The sequence below is a fragment of the Sclerotinia sclerotiorum genome, genomic scaffold, assembly GCF_000146945.2.
Source record: "Sclerotinia sclerotiorum 1980 UF-70 scaffold_4 genomic scaffold, whole genome shotgun sequence".
Classification (NCBI taxonomy): Eukaryota; Fungi; Ascomycota; class Leotiomycetes; order Helotiales; family Sclerotiniaceae; genus Sclerotinia; species Sclerotinia sclerotiorum.
This window is the reverse complement of record NW_001820832.1, coordinates 2,292,083-2,313,661: the sequence shown is the minus strand read 5'-3', so window position 1 is coordinate 2,313,661 and position 21,579 is coordinate 2,292,083. Positions and strand designations below refer to the sequence as shown.

The window sequence follows — 21,579 nt, the reverse complement described above, 5'->3', positions numbered from 1 at the left end:
ACTCAGCTGCCACACCAATGAAACATAAGAGGATGTGTTTATTAGCATCTTCAAATATTAGTGACAGAAACATACCAAAGTCCAAGACTTCTGATTCAATAACAGGGCCCTTCGCTCCCACCCAAGGTTTATAATGAATGAATGGACAATAATGACAGAAGAGTGTGTGTTAGCTCTTTCTATCAACCTATAGAAGGATCCGAACATCAGTATGCGAGGTAACAATGCTTCCTGGATCCCACGTTTAACCCAACGAGAATCTGTTGTCGTGTGGGAGCGTTGGCTTAGTCGTTGACGACCTGATTCAGGTGTTTATTCTGTTTGATTACCTATTTGTAAAGCGTTCATATTATTTTGCACTGGTGGACACCCCTCGCTTCCTTACCACACTTTTGCTACCTTTTCCATGAGCTTTCGGGCAGCATCTTCTCGCTTTCTTCTTTGATAAAAGCCTTTTCCATGCCCATTCCTGTATCCGCTTTTGCTTTAAATTATTGTGCTGTGGGTTTGCCTTCTGTAAAGATCTCCTTTGGTGCAGAACTGTTGTTTGATATTGCTTTTCTTCTTCGGGCTTGCAAGACATCCTGCTTTGAGATTTTATGCAAGGTGTGGGTTCGGAGGAAATGCTTAGATAGGTGTTGAATGATGACGGTACTTGGTAGAGATTTCCTGTGCTTGTTTGCAAAGATGTGCTGAGTTTTCTTTGTCGGACTGTTTAACTTTGGAGTGTGAATATTGGAGAGGAGGGCCCTTAATTGGCATCTCAGGGAGCGAAAATTGGGCATAACCATTGTTAGATTTATCACACTGATTCAGAGTCTTTTATTTTGCAGCGAGTCTAACTTAGGATAAATTACCAGATGGCGCTTTTAAATTGTTCGCGGGGATGCTCGAGTAGATATGGGAAAGTTATTTGGTGGGTTTCATTTTGGGTAATTTTGAGGTTAAATTCACGCACATGCAGATAAGCGGGTGCATTATATGAAGGTGGATTGCTATGTGTTGCAACTCTGATCTAGAGTTATCGACTTGTTGGTGTTGAGGTAAACTCAGGGCATACCAAGTCACATCTTATCTCATTGATGGCTTAAACTTGTGGTCGCCTTTTCTCTGGATTAATAGCAGGGTGTTTGCCTTGACCTTCCTTTGAAAAAGAAACCTCGAAGTTTGGAAGGTTCTCAAATATGTCAGAGGGCTTATTCTAGTTACTGCATCACTCAGCAATCCAACATGCCCTTGCATCACATCTCGAAGCTTTCGGACAGGTCGTACTGAAAGGTCCATTCCTGTAGAATTTTCGGAAATGTGGAAATAAACAATCGTTCCTCCTTAGAAATGTCTAGACTCCATGTGCCAGAATCTGACAGCACTATGAACTCCAGGACCACACACCTGTGATTCTATCAAGGGCAATAGGATATCAACATCCTACTCAGCTATGCATTGTTGAGCAACCCAGATACTGGGGTTCCTCGTTATCGATATGCTATCAAATATTAGTATTGTCTTCTTGATTTTGTCAAACACGATTCACAGGAACCACGCCTCAGTTCTGGTCGAATGTAGTTGCCCTCCTTACGCCCCAGAGTTATCGGCATATCATCAAACTTTTTGGTGGTTTCTTTTACACGGGAACTTTCACGTCTTTATTCTGCTAAAATCCTCAACAACAAATCTGGACACTCGATGTTTTGCCACTCTAACTGACCAAGGAACTTACGGTTGCGTAGCTGGGCGCAGATGACGGGGCAGCTTTCGAGGTGGAAGATGCAGAACAAGATAGAGATCATTCATATTGCAGTTCGACCTGCCATTGCCCTTTTAAAACCATTAAAAAATTTTCAAAGTGTTTCTTGCTTATCGAATTGGCCATCACAAGAAAACGGAGCCCCAAAGTATATTTCCAGCAAGGCCCTTATAATATTAAGTTCATGCGAATATGATGTATCAGTGCGCTGTTTACAAGATCAATACAAGTTATTTTCTTTACCTTCCTGCGACGATCCGGACTTCTTGGTTATTTCCTTAACATGAAAATTTTGATAGCATGCGAGGAAACAGCCGCTGGGCTTGTATCTTTTGTACGCTCATTAGAAACCTCATGATTTGTCTTCGTTGTTCATGTAAGTGCGAGGGAATTATAGGATTGCTTGGACCTAAAAACTTATTTCAGAAACGGAAATGATAGAACGGTAAGTACCAGTTCTTTAGACTTATTGTACCGTTCCTATTCAGCTGAACCTCTAGACCATGGACTACGGTGTTCTTCACCAAAAAAAACCAAAAACAAAGTAGCGAATCAAATGTTGTCTTGTTGAGAAGCCAATTGATAGACCACCAGAGATGAAGCCTGTGTCTGATTTTGATGATCTGTGCACCAAAATAATCTTGTTGATGGTAAGATTTTACCAGGTGATTAAAGTACCCCAATTAATCCCCCTTCTATCTGCAGTTCTCAGAACATCGCTCTCAAATTTTTGCCATATATCCAATTTCGTAAATTCATCATGCGTATCTCCGACCTTGCGAAGAAATCACTTGAAGGCCTTGGGTGACTTTCTCAAACCAAGTTTTGGAACAATCTTCAACTCCCTTGGACATCAACTTCACCATATCCTTCTTACATAAAAGCTATCAGAAACTCAAAGTCATCGAGCCTTTTATGCAATAATTACTGATCACTGCCCTTTTTTTCGGGATGTGACTTTTATTCGTAACACCAGCCCCACTCTTTCTATTCAGCGATTAGCGAGATCTCCTTTTACATTTGTGCGAATAGCCCATTCGTGCCAGCGACGACTTACCCAATGGCACTAATATTATTTTGACCACGAAATGGGTTGCAATTCTTGTTCGGAGCCAAGAGCTGTGGAAGAGGTAGATTTGAGCGGAAACTCCCATGTCCTGGCGCATGGCCTGATTCTAAAATTTGAAGGCAAATATTAGCGAAACACTAACAACCAAAGGATGAGCATGAAGAAACTCCAACCTTTGTATTCTTGCCAGCTAGACTGTGAATTAACAATGATGGGAACTAATCTGCATCGCCGCAACACCTCATAATGCACAACCTGACTTTCAAGAAGATCATACACGAGCGGATCAAAAGGTCCTATATCATAACTATCCTGTAATTTCTGCCGTCTCCTCTTCTTAATCTCCTCTCGACGTTCTTTAAATAGCGCTTGTGACCCTTCTTTGTCTGTTGGTGCCTCCGATGGCACCCTGCCGCGTTTCGATTCTTCGATTGTAACCACGTTTCGTGTCTCAGAGAGTGCACTGGGTGGGCGTGCATTGTAATCATTCTCTCTGCGTAGTTTGTAGTCCCTGCATAGTGCTTGGTGTTTTTGCATGTCAAATTGATGGCCGCTTTCCATAAGATATCTGACATCTAACAAAGGGCATTTTGTGGCAAAACTTTTGTAATTCGTGTCCATGATAATATAGTTTGACAAATGATCTATTAAGCTTGGTCTCCGAGTAGCAATAGTTAGTCAATTCAAAGAAAAAATATGTTCTGTGGTTCTTCGCACGTAGGAGAAAACGAATGGGGTCTCGAGGTAGAAATGACGTGGGAATAGGGACACTCGGTTGACTCACCCAAGTGGGATGTTTCTAGTGAATTGACAAAAACGGCTCTACAATTTGGGTTATGTATAATACTCACGCCATCGAAAAAAGCATTACCAATGAAAATTGTCTTGTGAAATATGTTTGGCTTGAATGTACATGGGAATATATTAGGTAGCATACTTTCTGTGTAGTTCGCAAAGACAGCTAATAGAGCAAAGTATATCTGCACAAATTAACCTGCTTTGGAAACCGCTGATTATCGTAGTAATGACAATCTGCAATGCCATATAACATAACCACCGGTCACAAATTTTCCCAAGGTGAAGCAGTAATGCCTCTTTTGATATAGCAATTGTGGATTCCATGACAAATTCTCCGACACTTCTCCCAATACCGTCACATCGTTCATGTGAAATCACTTGAGACAAGCCAAAAAAAAGTTTGATATCCTCCAAGAAGCGGCGATAGTATAGATGTTTAATAGTGTAGCTCTAGCCATGCATGATTCGATCACATCCTCACAAGTCTTCCCATTATGGCTGCCTCTATGCCTTCTAGAGATTGACGAAATTTCCAACGAGAAACTCGAAAACAGCCTTCTTTTTCAACATACATTCAACTCCCATCTCCAAACTCATTGTACGAAATGCTGGAGAAAATTTGTGATTCCTTCAGTGCTTCAGCGCGTCCCTTCAAGCTTGCTTCTTATTCTTCCCCTAATTCTCCGCATCACTGCTCTTATCTTTCTCAATAGTCGCCTTCTCCTTTCCACCCAAGATAAATTTTTGGGGCTTGTCCATTTATTTTGCCAGCCCAAATACATCATGTAGATCATCTTCTTCTAAGCCAGCAGCAGCCCTAATTTGATCCAGATTCGGATGCATCTCTCTGATCAATACTTCGATGTACTCCTCAACGTCCTCATCAATGTTCTTCTCAGGTTCATCCTTAATTTCATCCTCTATGTCCTCCGAGTCTTCTCTGATTGCTTCCTTAACCTTTAGCTCGATACTCCTCTCCTCTAGCATAGAATCGGACGGCTGTTCTTTCAACATTTTGAGAGTGTCCACCAGCTCCTGTGCCATCTCGCACATTGTAGTCCAATCCTCGCTTGAGCACCCGGAAACTCTCATGTTCTCCAAATCCTCATACATATCCTGCATTAATTTATTCGTAGCTTTCTCGAGTTCTAGTTGCGAATTGACGGCTTTCCATAGCATATATGAGACCCTGCGTTCTTTTTTGACTGCTTCCCGGATGCTTGTCATTTTGCGGTTGGGAGGTACTACGATGAGGATACCTGAAAGAATTGCCCAGGAACTGTGTTGGAATGCTATGACTCCCAGTGTTTGTGCTAAGCAGAGAATTAAAATTGAAACGAGGACCACGATATAGCAGTGTAGTTTCGAATGTGATCGCACGAACGGTTTTTCGTGGTATTATTTGAAGAGCTGGAAAGAAAGTATTGTAAAAGGTGTGGGCAATGAAGGTTTGATTTGAAACTCAAGATTGGATTTCGCAAGCACAAGTATGGCAGGCACGATTGTCCTTAGTTCCACTTTCGCACTATGCAGCCTCTAAAGTAGGAAATCTAATGAGGATGAATATTTGAGACTGATTCGATGAGAGAAGCCCAGCACGATACATTGGTCCAGAAGTTCTGAGGCCAAAGGTGTAAGTTCGTGTTATTAAATGTGCAATGGAACTGGAAGGTTAGTTCATGTGACGTTGGCGTGACTGCCCAGCATAGTGACCATATTCCGATTCAAACACTCGCACTTTCTAGTCTCTAGATCTAGATTTAAACAACGGAGGACAGGTCGATATTATATCAAAGAGTGCACAGTTTTATGAGTGGAATGAATTTTTAATTCAAAGATAAATATCCAAAAGTCAGGCAATTCTTAGTATTCCGGCGTGCCGTATCAGTCCTCCATCCCAATTCTAGTATCTGGTACCCGTGCTAGTAGCCACTGAGTTAAGATTACATCGTCGCATGTCCCTACTCCTGATTGGTAAATCCGCTGGAGCTGCTCATATGTATGAGCTTACCATATCATTGGAACTTCCATCTTCCGAAACTGTCTTTCGCCAGCCATAAGATTTCTTGTAATCTCCAATTTCCCTGTTGGATTCCGCCAATTTCACTTCAAGCTCATCGTTTTCCTCCCTCAGTGACTTTTCTTTTACTACTAATGCCTGGAATTCTCGTTTTAATGATTCTACTTTTTGTCTAAGTTGCTCGTCTTCTTTCTGCTGATCCTCGAGCCGTCTCTGCTGCTTTTTTGCCAAGCTCGAAGCTGACTGAGGAGTTTTTGCTTCACTTCCACTCATTTTGAGAATCGACCTGACCTCATAGTTAGATAAGACTATCCATCTCGCGAGTGAAAAAACACTGCTAAGAATCCTTACGAAATAGAACGACTTATTTGTTCTTTAAGCTTGGTTTTAAAAGAGGCAGAGAGAAGGGCGGATAGAGCCTGGTCCTATGGATAAGGTGAGCGACAAACTTTACATAGTATCCGCTGGAAATCATACTTGAGATTGCTTTGCAGTGTTGTTCTGAACTCTTAGTTTGGATAACGAAACGGCCTTGTGGATATGTGCTAGCTGTGTTGTTTGGTGCTTGGATTTGTTGGGTGTGTTGTAGAATAGTAGGAGGAAGAAAGAAAGGAAGAAAGAAGTAAAGGTTTTGCAGACAGAGGTAGCATGTATGAGTAACATCATACTGACTTGCATTGTAAATACTCTTGATCGAGTCACTCATGCCTCGAAATCTGTGGTCCATGACTATTCTCGTTTAAGATATAAAAATCATAGTCAAGATTTTGAGAGGTCATATTACGTGGTGCTTAATGAGGACATGCATTCACATTTAGGACAATGATATTCAATGTGTAGCTTCACTCATGGTAATATAGTAATCTTTACTGTAAAAGTTCAAGAACATGGTTCATTTGTGTGTTAAATACTGCCAAAGCCATCTGTTATTCCGCGTATCATTGTTTATTAATATCTACGCTCCTACCCCACGATTATTCACTCACGGATTCCAAGGCTGTTGTATCTATATTCTAGTTAGCTACCTGGATATAGTGTCATTTTATTTGAGCCCCTCATACCATGAAGTTACCATGTTACAATTCCACAACTATAGACCAGATTTTTCGCTACCGTCAATGCCAACGCTCATCTTTATATCTGTGTTCCAAAACGCCTTGCCCATATTTGTTTGGGAAGTAATCTCCTTACCATGCTCAACCAAGTCTTTTTGTTCTTTTTCCACGAGAGTGTGCAAGCGGATAATTTGCCACATGATGTTTGCTTGAGATTTATCTTTGAGCTCAAGGCGTGAAAGAGTCGGCACAATGGGCCGCCCCTGGAGGAAGTACGACATAGCTTCAGTAAGCTTTCCTTCGTAACTGCTAATGATACCATAAAGATTTTCCAGGAATAATGGAGGTAAACACACATCGGAGATTTCTTTCATATTCAGAACATGCTTATGAATACCGTCCATGTCTGTTCAAGTCAAATCTCTCGTTATAGATTCGCATTTAACTTCATCGACATATGTACCGGCAATTCGCAGTCCGTACAATTCCCGGAGAATACTGACGGCTTCAGTGGGAAGATCTTTACAGCCAATCTTCCCACTGAACTCGCTTTTGAGGCCATGTCTCATTTTCTCGAACGTGTTTTCGGAGACCATTTTATTTTCCCTGCGAGGTTAGTTGACTGGCTTAGTGAACTGAAGCATCACCTTCGACTCACAGATGCTGGGAGTGGTACGATAAGAATTCGTAATGATGATCGTGTTATGTTGTGTGTTATGTTGTGAGAGGTTGCGAGAAGACCCTATTGTTGCGGAAGCTACAGCAGCTCTTGCAAAGATCCTGGGTGGAAAGATTCGGCTTCTTATTGTGCAAGCGCGAGGTATTTTTGGCCGTTGTGGAATGATGTTGCTACATGGAAAATGAGCATTGAAAAGAAGAGAAGGAATTTTATAAGCTTAGCACCACTAAGGTATTCTTCGTAAAGTCAAGAAGCGATTCATAAATTCCGCAATTCACGGTGATGTGTCAGAGGACATTATTCTTTGCAGTCACAAAAACTAGCTGATTCATAATATCTACTCACTCATATTATGGATCATGATACCCAAGTATACCTAGTTATTCAAGCTGGATCATGGCCGTACTGGCCATGACTAGAATGATCACTTCTCTACCCATTTAACGTTGATCGTGAATAGGTTGAAGGTACTGGTGAAGATATATATTATCTTTGAGATGCTGGCATGACATTTTATGAGCCAGTAATAATACGTTTTATTAAATGCTTTAGCTGGGCCGCCACCTCTGTCGTTTTCGAAGCACAGCAGAGTCCATCCTTGATCACCTTTTGCTGAGTAGGTCATTTCAAGCTGAAGACTCTCCATGGAGTTGTACGAGGGGCTACACCATTAACGGTAACGGCAGGAAATATGAGTAAATGATTAGACACCTTGCGGATGAAATAAGTAATCGAGGTGTTTTGCTGAGGAAATGTAGAATTTGTGGATTCTGGTTGTCTTATATTTGTGTTCGTGCAAGATTTGTGCCCTGATGTTATAATGAGGAGGATAGAGTGAATTAATTTGTCTCCAAAGACTGGTCTCAATGGCAAGAAAATAGTATCATGAGGAGAGAATACTCACAGGGTTTCAAAGTTATACATCATGTTTCAAATGGCTGTAAGCATATGAAAAGAATCACCCTATGCTGCAGAGCAATGTATTGAAGTTTCTTCAACTCTGATACCTCAGTCAACCATATCTGAATACAAGATTCATTCACTACATGTAGCACTTGATCTCTCCTCTCAGCCACGCCAGAAAATTGGGAAAGGAACAACAAATAGGTACCAAGCATAGCTATCGATTTTACGATAAAGCCACAAAAGACCATTTTTATTTTACATATAATCACCAGAGAGCCGGATGAAGTTTGGCATTGCGCCTGTTCTTTCTTCATGCACCTACAGCCCAAGGTCGAGTCAGCAGCTAACCAATTACCAGTTTCCCCAAATCCACTAGATATGAAACCTCAAAATGAAATTGCCGCGCAGTAGCATGTTAAAGAAGGTTATGGGGACATGTATGTTAGAAGCAAAAGGACTAAGGATTTGGTGGTTGAGCAGGAATGCGGGGTCGAATCATCGATGTTTCTTTAGGGAGACTGGGTTGTACATATATCATGGTGTTGAGAGGATTTAGGCGATGGATTTAAACACTTCAAAGATTTTGCATGCATCTAACTTGAGCGTGCAAGTAAAACATGTTTCGGAGATTTGTGACGAGATTGAGTGGATTCGTAATGGCACCACGATCACTACCCACCAGCCATATTTCGTGTCATTTTCCAGCCAGTGTGATAGATGACAGTAACTATTAGCATAAGTCAACCTCATCTTGATGAGTTGTAGTGCTGCCTCTGCCTGCACTTGCTCATTGACCCTCGCTTGGAATTACGCAGCATGTATCCGAGATTTCTCGCGATGTAGAGAAACGCTCTCACATGATCTAAAAAACATGCCATAGAAGAAACTTTCGTATAGACGTTCAAAGCATAGTCCATTTATAGTATATCCCACAGAAGTTAGCATCTGCCGCCCCGCTTACTTTTCCCATATCTTTCAGATCTTATATTATGCATGGGAACCTAACTGTGTTCTGAGAAGATGACTGTTGGTACGAGAAGGATACGGAAGACGTAGCACCCACGGATTACGTAGGTCCTGTATGTCTAATTGTATTCTGTCTAAAGAGCTAGCTACATATTGAAAGTAGTAAGTCTTATATAGACTTACTAAAAGAGCTAGTCTCTTTCGCGTTCGCTTAGTTCTTTATTACAGTAGTAATTGAATTGAAGTCATTCACTTCGTTCACACAATGACTGACATACATCACTGTGCCGATATACCAAAGGTGTGCGAAACGGAAGATAATACACACACGTAGTGGTCGTCGAATGTAACATATACCTTCAGCAGCTGGTTACTTTGGTGGTTTGACTCCTTACATATTTTATTCAGACTAAAGATGATTTTCGAAGTACTCTCCCTCAAAAATTTGGACTGAGGAAAAGAAGTTGTTCCCTGGTGACATACTTCATCATTGACCGAAAAGACGTCGCTACTCCGTCTCTCCTATCTCACCCCAGAGATAGTCTTGTCGGCGACAGCTTCAGAGATCAAAACAGGTAAAAGGGTAGTTTTTGGATGGGATATGACAAGGCTGGAGTACTCACAGTTTGGAGGACGAAAATGTGGGCATAAAGATTGTTCCACTGGATGGATCTGGTGTGATTGAATGCGGGGTATGCTTCGATGATGACTATCATATTAATCTCCGTAGGCTATCGCAATTCTCTTAATAGTCTTGAATGCTCTATGGTATTTTCACAGAGTTCCCAATCAGAAATCTCTGGTTCGAGGTTCTTGACTGGATAATGGTCAAGTGTCTAAAGAGGCAGGTGAAACCCAAGATGTTTTCATCTCAGATTCTGTTGGCATAGATTATGGTTTCACATGTTCCGAGCCAGTACACAAGCATCATCTAACCTGGAAAACAAAAACAAAGTCAGTGGAATAACTTTTGACACTACTCCCAGCTCACAAAATTCTTCCGACGCCTCTACATAGCAAGGCCGACTCTCTTATAGAGGGACTACGAAAGACGATATTTTGAATACAACTGGAGCATTGGGAATCAAAAAGAATTTTCGGTTTGTCCTAATTTTCCACTTCCTCCACTGCACTCCGCACATTCAAAAATACTCATAACCTCTAGGCCGCGGGATCTTATCGACTTCGCCCACTGGAGCGAGCACAAAAATCCCCTCGTATCAATTGCACCGACTTCCCCTCCACGATATTCCATTCAAAGCTATCCTTGCCATTCTCAGTGAACAAAGGTAACTCCTCAACGCGGTGCATCATTCCTGAATGGCAAAGTTTTACTGGTTCTCAAAACAAGAATATACGTCCCAAAGCACTCCCGAACATGCTGTTGTTAAAGCTAGCTTAGAGTTATTGGGGTGGTTATGAGATAGTGGGATATCAGCGGTGGCAGATGAAGCTATAAGCTGCGAGGTATTCCTTACAGAAGGAGAAATTAGCTGTCATGAATGCTTGCTTGGAGGTTGTGGATTTCCTATTGGTTAGTTACTCCCGCTGATTTTCTCCATCTGATTTCTCGCTCATTCGTCATTCCTTGATAACAACCACTCCCACCATTCTTCCTTTTCTCCCCACATCCCAAGCAGCTATTCACACAGTCTTTCTTCCATATCACCGGCCAAAGAAACTAAATTCTTTCTCAAACAGGCAAAATATTCGATCTCGAGGCCTTACCTAGTACCTGTCGCGAACTAAACCGATATTTGTTCTTCCCAACATCCATGCCATTAAACATACCAGGTGAGGTATCTCCACCTTTAAATGCAATGGCTATATTAAGGGAGTGATAAAAAAGTTGAAAGTGAAAGGAAAGAGGAGTGAATAGAGTGTGGGGGATTGAACAGAAAAGAGAAAAGCTTAAGAACCGTGATCATAATGTAGAAGGTTGGATAATAGTTTTAGGATTGCGAGTAACGTAGGCCTATTGAACTTCTGGATATCGTAGCATTTCATTGAACGACAAATGAAGTTATAACATCTGTCATTTCCAGATGATTGAGAAATTGTCACATTGAATCGACATTACAAAACTCAGGCCAAGCCCATCATTTCCTGATCACCCTCTAGACTCTCACAGCCTTCAACCCCAAAAGGCCTAATCAAAATGGCAGATGGTTGAGAAGGCCAGAGAAGAACGGAATTGGCCCAAACTGATTAGGTAGAATTATACTGCCCAAGAAACGATGAAGTTGACCTAACGCAACTCTGGCCAAGGCCACCAGCCATCCACTCCGGTCTTCATCGTTCCCCGCCCCCCGGAGGGGACGGAGTCCGAAGACAGGGGCGACAAAGTGGAAAAGTGGTGGCCTTGGCCTAGAGGCAATAGTGAGTTCAACCCACCATCCCTTGCCTCCCATTCCTGCTTCCAAGCGCCTTGCTCCCTTCCTTGTGCCAAAGCTAGCAGCCCAGAATCGCGTTCTACTACACATCATTTCATTCCCCCCCAAGGGAGAAGATCAGAGTAGTAGAAAGCGACTCGGGCTGATAGCTTTGGCACAAGGAAGGGAGCAAGGCGCTTGGAAGCAGGAATGGGAGGCAAGGGGTGGTGGGCTGAACTCAGAATTGCACTGAAGAAGAAAAGGAAAAAGTGAAGGACATCGAGGGGAACCCTTTATTTATAGGAGTGAGAACTGAGAGCTGCCAGAAAGATCACCACGCTAGGAAACAAGTACAGCCAGATTCACAGCTGTTGTATGGATCACTATGCTAGTAGATTGAAATACGGCTACTTTAGGAGGGAGAATCGGTGATAGAACCATCTAGATCATAAAACGTCTGGATTAGGCCAAAGCTAATCATGATTTAAACTTTCGAAAGACAAATACAGCGACCACGCTAGACCTTTTTTCCCGAACGTCCGACTCAGGATATTAGCAACCGCATTAAAACATTCTCTAAGGCCCTTTTCAGATATCCTAAAGCCTTAGCCTCATTAGCCAACGGGTTGGAACACGGGCTCGCCGAGCATTTGTGCTTGATCATCGATGAGTCCAGCCCAGCTTTTCTGGTACACGTATCGCCAAAATTGATGAAATAATGACATTATATTCTGCGGCAAGTCCTAGCTACTGCAAATCATCGATCTCCAATCGACCGAACTAATGGCACTGACAGCGCCGTTATTAGATCACACTTGTAAGAGACGCTAGCGACCTCGACCTCGAACTTTCATGAGTCAATGATGCAGCAGTGTCACTGCCATTCCCATCTGGTCCGAAAACATGTGTAAACATCAGCCTTCAACTACGATCTCTTTTGGATAACTGCCTTTGGCTAGTCTGACATTCTACTTGTGGCCAGCATGCAAGAAAAGACCCGGCGATCATCCAACTAAAACGATTGATTGCTATGGCTTCCATGATCACGTCTGTACGTCATTAGGTGAGGCTAGAATGACATCCCAATACTTTCCTAGCTTTGACATCTTGTCCAAAAAATCTTGTTTTCAGCTAGAATGGAAAGTGAGGTATTCCTGAACCACATAACGAAATAGGATACCTTTTCGCCCGCCCAGATGACCAAAGCTTTCACTATCCATACATACTATTGCACGTCCCCGTTTTCCTTCCCTCGATGAAGTTTGAAAGAGAACATGGTACGCAGCTTAAAATCACCTCTTTTTGTCCGTGTTCCTTGGCCCCTTCCTTACCACATGTGCATCTTGACTCAAGCCCTTGTCCACCTTCAAACCCTGGGAGAATCCCTTGGTAAGTTTATTATCGCTTTGCTTCATAGCTAGTATTCTCCAAGGTTTACTCGGGTGCATGTGCTTCATCCATCATATTGATGAGATGTAAGGAGCCGGCAGAAAAAGCCTTGGTATAAATTTCAAGAGCTAATGCCGTTCCGTAGTCTCTCATCCCATCCATTACTGTAACCGAATATCAATATGCAGAATTTAACAGCCTAAAAAATGAAGAAATCAAACATCCGAGGTTGTAAACTTTTATTTGTTACACCGGTGGTGTTAGACGCGTCTTTGCTTTTGTGTTATGCTATACGTACAACCGCATCCAAACCTTGCTACTTGGACGAATAATCTATTTTGCTCTTCCCTACGTTTCTCCCGCCTCTGCAGCCATGCCTCTTTCCAAAAATGGCAGAACCCAAACGTATAAGCATTTTTACAGTGGATGACGTTGGTGATAAACCCAAGACAAAACCATTATTCCGCCTGTTCTTCCCGCCCATATTCCAATCCCGTTCCCGAGTCACGTGCCCCTTAAACAACGGAATTAAGTTTGACAAGTCTGTTTCTTGAATGTTTGCTGATTATAGAGAGTTGATACTTAACTCCTGAATGTAAAAAGAGGTTCAAATATCACAAACGCCAGAATGATGCAGTGTAGGAATACTCCCATCATATAGAAAAGAATATGCCATGTAGTCCAAGCAATGCTCCGAAGTCAACTCCTGATGTAGATGAAACCCTTGATTTCCTTCTCAATTCATGATGATTGTTTCTGCCGACCGGATATTCTTTCACCAGGAATCCATATATGAACTTTGTTGTTAATAGCCCGCAGGAAATTTTATTTTTGCGGCATCTCAGGGTGACTCAAACTGGCCATAATTTGAAGGCCCTTTAACTTTATAGTATTTCGTCTTCTTCGTTGATTCGGCCTACTCTTACTCCACCAGGACTGACTCTTTCGGGTCCCCTAAGTGGCTCTGGAGGTGGCTCATCAATCATACAAGCGTTCTCAAGCATGTTCGTCCATTTTCCACTTGTCCCCGCATGACTATGCTTCAAATGCTGACGAAAATGATCTGCGCGGAAAAACTTCTTTGCATGGTTACATTCTCCAAACTTATGCATATCTTGCAGATGGGCACCCCTGATTTCCCAGTCCTCACCTGTCGCCGCAGGTATTGGCGATCCCTCATGATTCGTGAAACCGCTCCTTAGGAAATCTTCACCACAGTATCCACAAGTATCCGCATCATTAGGACGCGAAGGAGAAGGGTGAAAAGCATGCGCCCAATCTTGCAGCGCAGCGCACGACCAGGAATGACGGCGAAGATGCAAAGAATTTTGATGCCTCTCGGCCTCGTTCTTATTCTTGAAACGATTGGGGCAGTATAGGCATTCGTATTGCTTTTCTTGTTCATGCGCGCTGATCTGTGGTTAGCATCAACAGATTATTAGGTTTAGAGAGCACTGACTTGAGTTCTTCCTGGGTGTCAAATTTCTTGGGCTTTTTGGGGCAGCATACACAAATGAAACCGCCTTGTCTGCTAGGAGCACTGTTGTGTTTCACGTGGCCTAAGACCTCTGGCATCTTTCGTGCATTGGTTAGAGGCCGGCTTTCAGATAAAGCTCGGTGATGGGCAGTTCTAGCCGAAATCGATCCTCTTGGGCTGGGGTTTAGCGATATCGAACCGTTATAAGACATATCGGGGTTGATATCCATGGGCGCGGGTGGGAGACCTCCATGAGACAGCCTAACGTATGAACCCAAGCTGGTTGCGCTACTAGCAGCCACTGATAATGTAGATGAGAATGAATTTCTGGGTAGAGAAGCACTAGATGAAATAGACGTAGAAGTCGAATGAAATCGTGGACTCGGTGTCGAACGCGAGCCAGACTCACGACGTCGAGCAAGATCACTTGCACTACCCACCGTGCGCAGATGCAGGCCATCATCCCTGGGAGGGGAAGATGCGCGCCGTTTTTGCCCGGCTGTAGCAGAGCCTGGAGAGTATCCTTCACTCCGGCCGTGGTATTCTTCTCCTATCTGTAATCGTCTCAAACCCGTTTCTTCCATATGAAAACCTTCTTCGTACTCTGGAGAAGGCATGTGGAAGCTATCCCTAGATTGGCTAGCAATACTCGATGCATCATCTGCTATGCTTCCTGATCTCCTGGGGTAATGTAGTGATGATCTTTCATTGTCTATGATATCGGTTGGCGATCTATAATCAAATGTATTCAAGCTAAGTCTGGTATATGGATTGCCAGGTGAAACGCCAGATGACAGAGGCGAATCTGCCCAACGATTTATTGGACTCTCGGCCAGCGCTGGCTTGTGTGTATGGATTGGCAGAGACAGTGGCTTGAGAGCAGGATGGCCATGTTCCCGCGCTATTCGAGATGTTGGCGATACATCGTTTACAGATGAGCTAAACGTAGATTTTGCGAAAGGTCTTGATTGTGTAAAATTATCTCCTCTCCCACCCAACTTCTGTAACAATGACTGGTCGTATGCTTGAGCACTAGTTTGAAATGCATCGTGGACCGAACTTTGAAAGCCAATTGATGTTTTCGATCTGCGAGAGGAAAGATTAGCCCAAAAATACGAGAGAACGCTTCATCATCATTGGTAAAGGATTGGCAAGCAGATTGGCGATGCTGTCTGCGACACGACCCAGTACCGGAAGCTTTCGCCAAAGATCAAAATAGTAGCACTCACTGTGTCGAGCCAATGCTTGCATTGGAAGCAGAAAGGCTTGCATATCCCTCATCTTTCGGCAACGCACTCAAATGGTTGCTTGCGTCTTTCGATGTGTGTGCAGTAATAGTGGCGTTTGAGCTCCCTCTGCGTGCAACATCTGGTCGGTCATCTGAAATGCTCTTGCGATTATAGCTCCCGTACAAACTTGATCCAGGGGCCACAGCTGATAAACGCCCTTCCCAATTGACCTCCCGGTGCTGGTTTGCCCACTGCCATCCAAGATCTCCCCTCCCATTATCTGCAATGTCTGGAATGTATCTCGGTGGTGGTAAAGGAGGAGGAGGAGCCTCTCTAGCATTGGGTATAGACATTGGACCAGGAGCAGCTGCTGAAGATGTGGTCGAATGGTATCTATGTTCATCTGAGTATCTATCGGGGTATCGATCGGGATGATGAGAGTCTTGTACGCAGATTTCTGGTAAGGGTGTGTTGAAGCCAGGCATCTGGCCACGGATAGGAATATCCATTGCGTAGGTAGGCCACAGGCTATGGAAAATTAAGTGGATGTAAATAGTAGCCCTCCTAACAACATGAGCTGACCTCCTCTTCGTCTAGAGGTGGCCAAGTCGGACGTGCCGTTTTGCTTGGGAGGGAAAAGTCGAGAGTGGAGAAGAAAGGAAATCGGAACATGTATATTTCGTCGAAAGAAAAGTATATTAGTTACAAAAAAAAAGAAGACTAGTTCTGAGCCATTACATCCGCACTCCAATGATGAGTTTATTTTTCTATAATGCAAAATAAGTTGGGGAGGTAAGGTAAGATCGAAGAGTCCGCGAAGTTGACGTTGTTTTGCGAACCCTTCATAAAATGAGATGACGGGGCGAACGTCTGTGGTTATGAAGGAAGGAATAATAATAAGTACGGAGGTAAGTGTAAGTGTAAATGTAAGTGTGAGTGTGAGTGTGAGTGTATGGGTATGGGTATGGGTATGGATATTAGTATGGGTATGGGTATGGATGGGGATGGGTATGGGTATGTTTAGGCCAATTTTTAGCGGAAGGGCTGAATAGTAAGTACAGTAGTACTATAGTAGGGTAGGTAGTAGAGGGAGGTGCTAACGACCCAGAAACTAAAATGAATTGAGAAACTGAGTTTCAAACTAATACGGTCAGAAAAGTAAGTTCGTGTCCGGTATCTGGTATCTGGTATCTGTACGATAGACGATAGTCGATAGTCGATAGTCGATCGACGACAAGATGATTTGAAAAGGTTCGAATATGAATGCAGTAATAAGAGTCAGAGAGAGATAGACGGATGTTCAAGTATGTCGGTAGACCAAGTAGTGATAATAAGGCAAGTCAAAATCATGGTAGTAACTATGTCATAATATACCCAGTACATACTCCGTACATACTCTGCACATACATCCATACATCCATACAATTTCTAAATCTTATGGTCGTACATTGAATGTAATTAATTATTCCATCGGCCATTCCCTCCATAAGCCCATAATCTCATAAGCCTTAACCATAGAAATGACAAACAATAGGGCTGGGGGATACTGGGGACCTCATTCGGAGAGTGGAAAAGTGACGGGTGGGAGCGGGAAGCCAGCCAGAATCGAAGTCGATAGGCGGATTCCAAGTACCCAGGTATCCTCCTTATGCGTTGAACAGGATGTATGGATAGGATGTATTGGACCTTGGTTACGGGTTCACTAAAGGACAATGTGGGACTCTTCTCATTTCTTAGAGGGAAGAGAGTGAGGTGGGGAATTCGGAAACAGGGGAGGACCCAAAGAGGATGAGATGGATAGGCGATGGGATATTGATTTGATCGTAGATGGACAGATACTAGATACTGGATACTAGACTAAATGTGTACTGCAGTGTAGATGAAGATGGTAAGATCTTACGATATCCATACCCATACCCAAGCTTTGTCACTAGCGAGGTGAGGACGGTAAAATCTCATAGAGTTCAGGCCCTCATTCCTTTTACATTTTGCATCAGAGCAGGCAGTCCTCGAGTAGACAGATTAAGAGCTAATTACTAGGTAGGTCAGGTAGGTAGGTAGGTATTCGAGTTGCAGGTCCGTTCTTATGACTAAGTGACCAAGTAGCTAAGTAACTGAGTGACTGAGACTGAAACCAATTGACTGACTGACTGATTGACTGGGTATTCGGTAGTCAGTCCTATGTAGAGATTAGAGAAAGTATACCCTACTTCGCTAGGGTCATCCATCATATGTCGGTTGATGTGGATATTCGGATGTTTTCGCCTTTCTTACCTTCTCGAACAACTTATCAAGCAAGGTAAGAAGATTTAAGATAAAAAAAAATTGTCAAAGCCAAGACAGTGAAAAGGGCTGTTTGTCTCAATTCCCGGCGCACGGTAGTATGGTAGGGTTTTCTTCTTTTTCTTCAAGAAAAGGAAAACGTACCCACTAGCAGGAGTTTCTGGAGTACCAACCCGAGATAGGAAACATTCTTGGTTGATCTAATTTGGTGAAGCTGTGACGGGCAACTGATGTGATGATGATGATGATGATGATGACTTTTTGATTCTATTTTAGACGTTTCGATCTTTTTATATTATATTTGGCAATGACACTTGCGGATTAGGTCTGATTTCCGGATCTTTGTACTGTTTTGATCTCAAGTGCAAGGGAGCACCGCGTGAAAGTGGGTACAAGAACACGATGAAAGGCAGGCGACGGCAGTTGATCAAAAGAAAAGAAGAGTATGTTGATTTGGAGAGGAATGGAAGGAGAGCGAAGGGAGAAAGTAAGAGGAAAGGCAATTTTCAGTCTGACAGAGTCAGCTCACCCAAGTAAGGTATAAAGATATACACTCCGGGACATGCAGCGGGATTGATTTTATAATTTCAATCCATCTATTTTGATGCTATTCATCTGAATTATAAGACTTACAACATTTATGCTTTTCGTTTCATCCAACTTTCCATGCAGTAATGCTCCTGGTCTAAAGAACTAGGTTTAAAATTGAGTCTCCAGACTTTGTTGAGTCTCCTTGACGTCGAATGGGCTCATTCCTGAGAATTAGTTAGGCTACCCGCTGTGAATCTGTGATGTGCGCAATTCAGAATCCCACCAGCGCCAATGGTAGGTTTGTAAACTATAAATGATTGATTACTGCAACCTTGTCAGATAGATAGATAGATACTGTACCATGTATGGTTGCACTGCTAAAAAGGGTCACAGGGGAGTGGTAGGGCAATAGGCGGGCGGATTGATCACATATTCAATGATGATAAGTGCGAAAAGTTTAAATGCTCGAGTCTGATAGTCTCTGATGGAATCCTGATTGATCTTTTTGACACTTGTTATTGCCAATTGGTATTCTTGTAAGCTTCATAGGACTATACGTATTCGTACAAGTAAAGTATCTAGGTAGTAATTGAGAAGCATCTGGACCTCTTACTTAATTAGTTCATTGCATTTACTTAAGCCGTGAACATGACTACTACCCCTTTTAGCTACATCGTCTGATATGAGCTTAGCTCTGACATTTTTCCCAATTTTCTTCATTGGTCGGTACAAAATCTCCCGCTCCACACTACCTTTTCAGCCTTACAAGTTCTCCTCAGGTAACCCCAAAGAGCAATGATTTGGATTGTGCAACCACACACCTTTTTTTTAAATATACCAACTGGTTTTATATATCAAGAGGATTATTCATTTAGACTTAAAATTTTCATCGGAAGCGAGGGTTGAGAAAAGGAGTTGATTGTGAGATTACAGATTACTCCGTAGAACATCGAATATTCGAGTATGATGCGATGAAATGAAATGAATATACAGAGTGCACGATTCTCCATTGAACAACGGTTATCGAACATTAACGGTTTACGGTAAAGTGTGGTATTGTAGCTAATGCAAATTCAAGGATTTTGATGCATCAATAAGTCAGATCCTTGAATTGAGTTCATCTAAGACAACTTAACAAATGTTTATTACTCATTTCTGAATTCTTACGGCGAGAGTCACTCTATTGTTCATGCTGGAGACTTCTTTAAAAGAGATATAAATGGATAGTGATGTTTTCCTACTGTCATACTAAATATGAATCTACCTCCGCAGTCATCATACCCTACCTGTGTATCAATTGGTTACTACCTAGTACAAGGTCTATCTATACCGAAAAGTTGTGCAGCCTTTTGGAGAGTCAACTTCCTGCAACTTACTACTGCAGACTGCTAAGATCTCGTAGCCAATACAACTAACTCCAAGTCCGGAAGAAATTTCATCCATTCTTTTTATCCTCCATTTGGTGTCCCATACAAATTCAAACCTTCCTTGCCGGACTAAGCCGCCCACCACTTTCGCCCCAAGACCAGAACAACCTTTGAATCGTCACAGATTGACTCTGGTACCCTGTTTTGAGTTATTTGGATTTAGTATGAAGATCTAGAGATCTAGAGCACAGCCACTGCTAAGTTAAAAAGAAAGGCACTTATCATATTTTCAAGCTGGATATCTGATATCTCGGCAAAGATCTTACTCCGCATTATGCTGGTTGTTGTTGTTCGTATTGATATATCACTCCGGCCTATACACATCTCGGGGATTTTACACCATAAGCCCTGCTTGAATAAACTGAAAGTCTGAAACCAAATGCGATGTCGTGTCTTGCGGATAGGGCAAATGTAATGATTGGCATGATTGGTTAGCCTAGTACATGCTAGCACTACTCCACATTCACAAGGCTCGTGTTAATCTTCGAAACGGAGGTACAGGCCGTACAACATTACCACCTTTCTCTCCGACTTGTGATTGCATTTATCCCTTTCTAGATCATCATTGAAAGAGAGGATAATTTCCCCCTCAATGGATCAGATGCTACGTCCTGTTGCATCTATCTCATATTTGAAAGCAATTGAAGTATTTCCTTGCTCAAGTCATGTTGATCATTATGAGCTGTCTGGTGAGACTTGGGTCGTCTGGTACTCTACACACAACGGTCTGCAGGTACATTGTGTCTAAATCACGATGATGAACCTAAAATTTCGTTAACATCACTGGCATTTTGGTAACTCAATATTCGGCTGCGTGTCCTAAGCTCTACCACTCTTCAGTATCCACAATAGTTTAAGGATAAGTGTGGTCTCTTGTTATTCATATCAAATAGAAGAACAGGTATCCTCGAGTGCAACTTTATTACCCCGCCTCTTGAGCCAAATGCATGTGAAACGGTCTGGCTGCATCATCTGCAATTTTTTGTCCAATCCAAAGGTATCTCACATCACCCATCTACTTCCTACATGTACATCAAAATATTCAAATATTGGTAAGTCCCTCGATCTTATGAGAGACCGGGTAAACTCACAACAAGGCAATATCGAGGCAAACCAATCCCAAGATCCCAGTATATGCAGCACGCCGTGATCCCATGTTGGTTGACCCAGCACCTACCTACTTATGTTACATTGAGGTTTCTTCAGCGAGCGACTGGCGTCCATCCATCCATTCATCCATTCTATTCATACCCCACTCGACACCGACGATTTCGTGCGCCTCCATTACGGTAACGCAATACAACGCCAGAATCTTCATTCCCTTCTCACGCTTGCGAATCATTTATTGCACCTATATTAAGAGCCCTCGGTGCTTCTGACCCGATGCTTTCATTGGAGGGAACTTGACAAAATTACCGGGTGGGCAACACACGAAAAATGCAAAGAGACGGACTCGGGAAAGCAAAACTTGCTTGCTTGCATATTTCTAGTATGTCCGAGTGAAGACATGCATAGGAGCAGTCAAAAGTAGCTCGCAGTGTAGGGTAAGGTAAATGTAAGGAAGGTAAGGCGGCATGGGTTAGATGTAAAACACGATCTCCATGAGTCCGTCAGCCTTTTCAAGGCCAAAT

The 21,579-nt window shown here is 42.7% G+C and overlaps 9 protein-coding genes across 9 annotated transcripts; 1 reads left to right on the top strand and 8 right to left on the bottom strand.

The window, feature by feature from the left end:
- Positions 1 to 169: 169 nt before the first annotated feature.
- On the bottom strand, positions 170 to 583 carry SS1G_03974 (predicted protein; the record flags this gene model as incomplete). Its single annotated transcript, XM_001595834.1, has 2 exons — positions 170 to 187; positions 386 to 583. The coding sequence occupies 2 exons, from the start codon at positions 581 to 583 to the stop codon at positions 170 to 172; spliced, it is 216 nt and encodes a 71-aa protein (XP_001595884.1).
- A 1,951-nt stretch (positions 584 to 2,534) lies between these two features.
- SS1G_03973 (predicted protein) lies at positions 2,535 to 3,437 on the bottom strand (the record flags this gene model as incomplete). Its single annotated transcript, XM_001595833.1, has 4 exons — positions 2,535 to 2,592; positions 2,805 to 2,916; positions 2,959 to 3,011; positions 3,094 to 3,437. The coding sequence occupies 4 exons, from the start codon at positions 3,435 to 3,437 to the stop codon at positions 2,535 to 2,537; spliced, it is 567 nt and encodes a 188-aa protein (XP_001595883.1).
- A 936-nt stretch (positions 3,438 to 4,373) lies between these two features.
- On the bottom strand, positions 4,374 to 4,841 carry SS1G_03972 (predicted protein; the record flags this gene model as incomplete). The annotated part of the gene is made up of 1 exon (XM_001595832.1): positions 4,374 to 4,841. One exon carries the CDS (start codon positions 4,839 to 4,841, stop codon positions 4,374 to 4,376), a length of 468 nt encoding a protein of 155 aa, XP_001595882.1.
- Positions 4,842 to 5,607: 766 nt separating this feature from the next.
- Positions 5,608 to 7,993, bottom strand: SS1G_03971 (predicted protein; the record flags this gene model as incomplete). Its single annotated transcript, XM_001595831.1, has 6 exons — positions 5,608 to 5,920; positions 5,986 to 6,059; positions 6,112 to 6,135; positions 6,621 to 6,640; positions 7,153 to 7,295; positions 7,902 to 7,993. 6 exons carry the CDS (start codon positions 7,991 to 7,993, stop codon positions 5,608 to 5,610), a joined length of 666 nt encoding a protein of 221 aa, XP_001595881.1.
- A 2,423-nt stretch (positions 7,994 to 10,416) lies between these two features.
- SS1G_03970 (predicted protein) lies at positions 10,417 to 11,723 on the bottom strand (the record flags this gene model as incomplete). Its single annotated transcript, XM_001595830.1, has 3 exons — positions 10,417 to 10,556; positions 11,032 to 11,064; positions 11,465 to 11,723. 3 exons carry the CDS (start codon positions 11,721 to 11,723, stop codon positions 10,417 to 10,419), a joined length of 432 nt encoding a protein of 143 aa, XP_001595880.1.
- A 2,162-nt stretch (positions 11,724 to 13,885) lies between these two features.
- On the bottom strand, positions 13,886 to 16,216 carry SS1G_03969 (hypothetical protein; the record flags this gene model as incomplete). The annotated part of the gene is made up of 4 exons (XM_001595829.1): positions 13,886 to 14,411; positions 14,461 to 14,779; positions 14,888 to 15,564; positions 15,708 to 16,216. 4 exons carry the CDS (start codon positions 16,214 to 16,216, stop codon positions 13,886 to 13,888), a joined length of 2,031 nt encoding a protein of 676 aa, XP_001595879.1.
- A 443-nt stretch (positions 16,217 to 16,659) lies between these two features.
- SS1G_03968 (predicted protein) lies at positions 16,660 to 17,760 on the top strand (the record flags this gene model as incomplete). Its single annotated transcript, XM_001595828.1, has 4 exons — positions 16,660 to 16,721; positions 17,242 to 17,371; positions 17,550 to 17,645; positions 17,752 to 17,760. The coding sequence occupies 4 exons, from the start codon at positions 16,660 to 16,662 to the stop codon at positions 17,758 to 17,760; spliced, it is 297 nt and encodes a 98-aa protein (XP_001595878.1).
- Positions 17,761 to 19,998: 2,238 nt separating this feature from the next.
- On the bottom strand, positions 19,999 to 21,104 carry SS1G_03967 (predicted protein; the record flags this gene model as incomplete). The annotated part of the gene is made up of 3 exons (XM_001595827.1): positions 19,999 to 20,087; positions 20,215 to 20,384; positions 21,040 to 21,104. The coding sequence occupies 3 exons, from the start codon at positions 21,102 to 21,104 to the stop codon at positions 19,999 to 20,001; spliced, it is 324 nt and encodes a 107-aa protein (XP_001595877.1).
- A 30-nt stretch (positions 21,105 to 21,134) lies between these two features.
- On the bottom strand, positions 21,135 to 21,290 carry SS1G_03966 (predicted protein; the record flags this gene model as incomplete). Its single annotated transcript, XM_001595826.1, has 1 exon — positions 21,135 to 21,290. The coding sequence occupies one exon, from the start codon at positions 21,288 to 21,290 to the stop codon at positions 21,135 to 21,137; it is 156 nt and encodes a 51-aa protein (XP_001595876.1).
- Between the last annotated feature and the right edge of the window lie 289 nt (positions 21,291 to 21,579).